Source organism: Dendrobium catenatum, unplaced genomic scaffold (assembly GCF_001605985.2).
Source record: "Dendrobium catenatum unplaced genomic scaffold, ASM160598v2 fragScaff_scaffold_550, whole genome shotgun sequence".
NCBI lineage: Eukaryota > Viridiplantae > Streptophyta > Magnoliopsida > Asparagales > Orchidaceae > Dendrobium > Dendrobium catenatum.
Genome location: NW_021319012.1, coordinates 8,594 through 12,611, shown reverse-complemented (window position 1 = coordinate 12,611; position 4,018 = coordinate 8,594). Strand labels below are relative to the sequence as shown.

General features: G+C 44.8%; 1 protein-coding gene across 1 annotated transcript; it reads left to right on the top strand.

Annotated features, from left to right (window-relative positions):
• Window positions 1–340: 340 nt before the first annotated feature.
• On the top strand, window positions 341–1,687 carry LOC110093710. The gene is made up of 2 exons (XM_020818685.1): window positions 341–540; window positions 625–1,687. Exons 1-2 carry the CDS (start codon window positions 341–343, stop codon window positions 1,685–1,687), a joined length of 1,263 nt encoding a protein of 420 aa, XP_020674344.1.
• The last annotated feature ends 2,331 nt before the right edge of the window (window positions 1,688–4,018 follow it).

Here is a 4,018-nt window from a genome sequence, read left to right as displayed (position 1 = left end):
TGATCGAGGATAGCAGAGAAGCAATGGAAGAAACATTTGACGTGAATGCTGCAATGCCGGGACGGAAATGTCCATTGGAGGTAAGTGCGGATGTAGTTGATTGGAGTAATAAGGTGTTGAACGATGCATCTGTGGAGGAAGTAATGGCGATGACAGAAATGGAGGTAGCTGTAAAAGATGTTGCAGGTGTGATCAGAGCAGGGAGATGCTCCTCTGGTTTTAGCAAGCCAATTGGATGCACTTCAGATGCTTGTGGGAATGCTGATGTTGGACAATCAAGTGGGAACCGCGGCGAGAGCCTTGGGAAGGGGGTGACCTGAGAGTTTCATTTGCGGCTAGTATGGGAAATCCGTGGAAGAAGCCGGATCATGTCCCGATCCTGCATCCAGAAGATATCAATGCCATTTCAGGAGACAGGATCTCCATTGATCTAAACCTGGACAGAGTCAAGGCTAACATGGAGATGCTTGATCGAGCTGTGGTGGGGAAGATTCTGGGTAGAAGAGCTTCATTCTTCTTGTTGAAATCTGAGATCCAACGGTAATGGGGAAGGTTTGGGGAGTTTCAGCTCACCTCTTTGGGTGCGGATTACTTTATCTGCATTTTTACTTCGGTGGAAGCTAGAAATGAAGTGTTAAGGGGCGGCCCCTGGTTTATCAGTGGTAATCTGGTGGGATTGGATAGGTGGACACATAATTTCTTCCTAGCTTCTATGGAGGGACTGTCGTCCCCGGTTTGGATACGATTACCCAATCTCCCATTGCAATATTGGGATGAATGCAACATTGCTCGGATCGCCACAAAGATCGGTACTCCTTTATGGATTGATGCATTGACAGCAAACTGGGGAAGAAGAGAGTATGCTCGGGTATGTGTGCGGATGAATTTGGAAAATAAACTCCAGGCGGGAGTGTGGGTCAATGGATGGAACGGGAGGTTCTATCAGAAGGTGGAATACGAAGGCATTGGCATTATGTGCTTCGGCTGTGATAAAATTGGCCATCGGAGAGATCATTGTCCTTTGAAAGATGGTGGTCAAGGGGATGCTGGGACGAGGAAAGCAGGAGAGCAGTTGAAACAGAGTGAGCCGATGGTGAAGAACTCTGAGCAGTCCTCAGGAAGGATTGAGCGAGTTGAGAAGGTGCAAACCAGGATAGTTACTCATCCTGTGATCAAAATTGAAGGAGGTGGACATAGTATGGGGGGAGACAGCAGAATTGTGGAAGGAGAGAAGGATGTTAAGCAGGGAGCTATTGCCGGAACTTCCATTGGGAAGGAATGTGATCAGGAGAATGATGATGAGATGGGACCGTGGATTCAGGTTCCCCCTCGACGAAGAAGGAGTGCGCAACCTTCTGGGAGGAATTTTGTTGGTAACAACAATAGACAGTTACAGAGTAATCCCAAACAAGTTGATTTGGGGAAGGTTGAAGCTCCTCAGAGCACTTTGAGACCCACTCATAAGCAGAACAGGATGGGGTTTAAGAAACCTTTACTCTTCACGGCAGGTATGCCATCTCCCTTGCCAAAAACCAATCGATTTAAGTTTATGAAAGAACTTAGTAAATTGGGACCTATCACGGAGTTCTCAAGGAAAAGGAGGATGGAAATGACATATATCACTAATGGTGGGGAGGATTCTCCTATTGATTCTAGCGGCGAGGACGCTTCCCCAGTTGTTTTTTAATGCTGTCTATCCTGATATGGAACTGCAGGGGTGCCCGAAAAAAGCAAACGGGTCACTACTTGCGCAGTCTCATTGGAAGTAATGAGACAGTTTTTGTTGGTTTGGTTGAAACCATGATGGAGGATATTACCATAATTGAGGTGAATAGGCTCATTGGTAATGGATGGGAGTTCTTTCACCACCCGGCAGTGGGAAGGTCTGGTGGCCTACTAGCTTTATGGAGAAGGGATGTTGTTCAATTTGAAGTTATTACAACCACAGATCAGGTGATCCTTGGTCATTTAATGTTGCCCAATGCTCAGAAATGGGTGGTGGCTATTGTATATGTCAATAAAAGCTATCATATTAGGCGGAATCTGTGGATGTCTATTGGAAACAATATTGATGGTGATCTCCCTGTTATTGTGGGGGAAGATTTTAACTGTTGTTTGGATCATAGCGAGAAGAAAGGTGGTAGAAGGTATAGCTACTCGGCTGGAGCACAGGAGATGGCTGCACTTCTTATTGATAATGATCTACATGACATGGGATTTCTGGGGCCAAAGTTCACTTGGTCGAATAACAAAGCTGGTAATAGTAAAATATGGGTGAGATTGGACAGGGTTTTGATGAACTCTGAAGGACTTCGGCTGGCCCCCTTGGCCACAGTAAGGCACCTTGTTCGTATTGCTTCGGACCATTGTCCGTTACTGGTGAATCTTGCGGCTACCATTGTGAGACCTGGGACTAGATGGTTGCGGTTTGAGGACATCTGGAAGACTTACCCGGCTACTTGGAAGCTTGTTTGGAAAAATTTGAGCAAAACAGATTATGGGCAACCGAATGAGGTATTAAATCGTAAGTGCTCTAGGACGATAAGAGCTCTATTTTTTTGGAGCCGTAACCGGTTGAAGGAATTGAGTGAATTGAAGTCTTCTATGGAGGGAAGATTGGAGGAACTTCAAATGCTAGAGTGCTCTGGTGACGGGTTAAATGAAAGCCAGGAAGAGGAGATGCGGAGAAAGGCTGCTGAGTTGAATACCACGTTAGCCCGCATTGCAACTTGGTGGAGGCAACGGGCGAAGAATAAATGGATTGAAGAAGGAGATGCTAATTCACATTTCTTCCATTCATTTGCCTCGGCGCGAAGGAGGGGAAACCGCATTTTGGAGATCCAGAATTTGAATGGGGAGAGTATCTCTGATCCTGTGCTAATCCAAGAGGAATTCTTAAATTTCTTCATGCTTAAATGGAGGGAAAGACAGGTCTCTCTTGTTAACTGGCCGAATTTTCAGGAGGAGGACATGATCCCTGATCAGGCGAAGACAATCCTTGAGGCTGAAATAACGGAGCAGGAGATACGACAAGCTGTTTTTGGCATGGGGAATAATCGAGCTCCAGGAATTGACGGTATTACATCTTCCTTCCTAAAATTTTATTGGGAAATTGTTAAATGTGATGTCAATTCTGCGATTACACATTTCTTTTGCACTAACTCCATGTGTGAAAGTTGGAAGGATACTTTGGTTGTGTTAATTCCAAAGACAGACAATGCCAGTTCACCGGCCAAGTTTCGGCCTATTAGCCTTTGCCAATCCTTTTACAAGGTGGTAACAAAAATTCTCATCAACCGGCTTAAACCTGTGTTGGGAGATATTATTAGCAAGGAACAAGGTGCCTTTGTTCCGGGGAGGTCCATTTCCAGTCATGGACTTATTGCTCAAGAGATGATGTGCAAGTTCCGTTATTCTTCTCAGAAGAGTGGAATGATGGCTATGAAGGTAGATATGGAGCAGGCGTATGATTGTATGTCATGGGATACATTGCAAATGGTGATGACGATGATGGGTTTTTCTGCTCGTTTTATTCTTTGGGTGATGCAGTGTATTATTAGACCACAATTTTCTCTCCTGATTAATGGTAATCTCACACCATGGATTTATGCCAGGAGCGGTCTAAGGCAGGGATGCCCTTTGTCCCCGTATTTATTTATTCTATGCTCTGATCTTTTGACTAAGGCTTTGAGGCAAAGAGGAGGACAACTTGGAATTTCTATTGTCAAGAATGCTGATAGAATTTCACACCTGTTATATGCTGACGATATCTTGGTGTTTGCTGAAGCCAACAGGAGGAATGCTCTTGAGGTTATGGAAATTTTACAGGATTACTGCGGGTGGACTGAGCAGAATATAAATAGGGAGAAGTCAGCTGTGCTTTTTAATAAGAAATGTCTAAGTTGGAAGAAAAGGATGATTGCTCGGCTTATGGGATACAGGAAGGTGAGTTCCCTAGAATACTTGGGGCTGCCCCTTGTTATGAAGAGATTGGTGGGTGATGATTTCTCTAATGTCT